Source organism: Egretta garzetta, unplaced genomic scaffold (assembly GCF_000687185.1).
Source record: "Egretta garzetta isolate BGI_Z169 unplaced genomic scaffold, ASM68718v1 scaffold152, whole genome shotgun sequence".
Taxonomy (NCBI): Eukaryota; Metazoa; Chordata; class Aves; order Pelecaniformes; family Ardeidae; genus Egretta; species Egretta garzetta.
In genome coordinates this window covers 72,873-73,288 of record NW_009259037.1, presented here as the reverse complement: position 1 = coordinate 73,288, position 416 = coordinate 72,873, and the positions used below count along the sequence as shown (strand labels likewise).

Genomic DNA, 416 nt, shown 5'->3' with positions numbered 1-416 from the left:
CGTACCTTTGGGCGGCCGTGTTAGCATCCACTACCCCAGCAGTATGCATCCACGAGCGGACGGGGTTCATCCCACTGCCCAGCGGTTCCTCTTTCATGGTCGTCCCACCTCTTGGTATATTTTCCTGAATCCCAAACATTAAAACAAATTTGGGCAAAACCAGCTCCTAACCAAAAGGGGTTAAAATGGAGGGAAATGTCAGATACGGGGTGGGTCGGTTGTTGCTTGATTTTCGCTCTCTCTCTCCTTGGCGACTGGAATATAAGAGATGACTTTACTCCCTGTGATCAGTAGGAGAAAAGCCCAGTTCAAGTCTTGCTTCCTTCTTCAATCTGTCCTGTATTGGCACGACATAAACAATTTACTGAGTACTTCTGTGCAGCGAGTTGGATGGCGTTCCAGTTTGGTGGTTTAAA

At 47.8% G+C, this 416-nt stretch overlaps 1 protein-coding gene across 1 annotated transcript in view; it reads right to left on the bottom strand.

The window, feature by feature from the left end:
* Positions 1-139, bottom strand: part of EBF3 (EBF transcription factor 3) — a 121,704-nt gene extending 121,565 nt beyond the window's left edge. Inside the window, exon 1 of the mRNA XM_035890428.1 lies at positions 8-139. Within this exon, the coding sequence (XP_035746321.1) occupies positions 8-139 (132 nt within the window). The remainder of the gene's footprint in view (positions 1-7) is intronic.
* Positions 140-416: the final 277 nt, after the last annotated feature.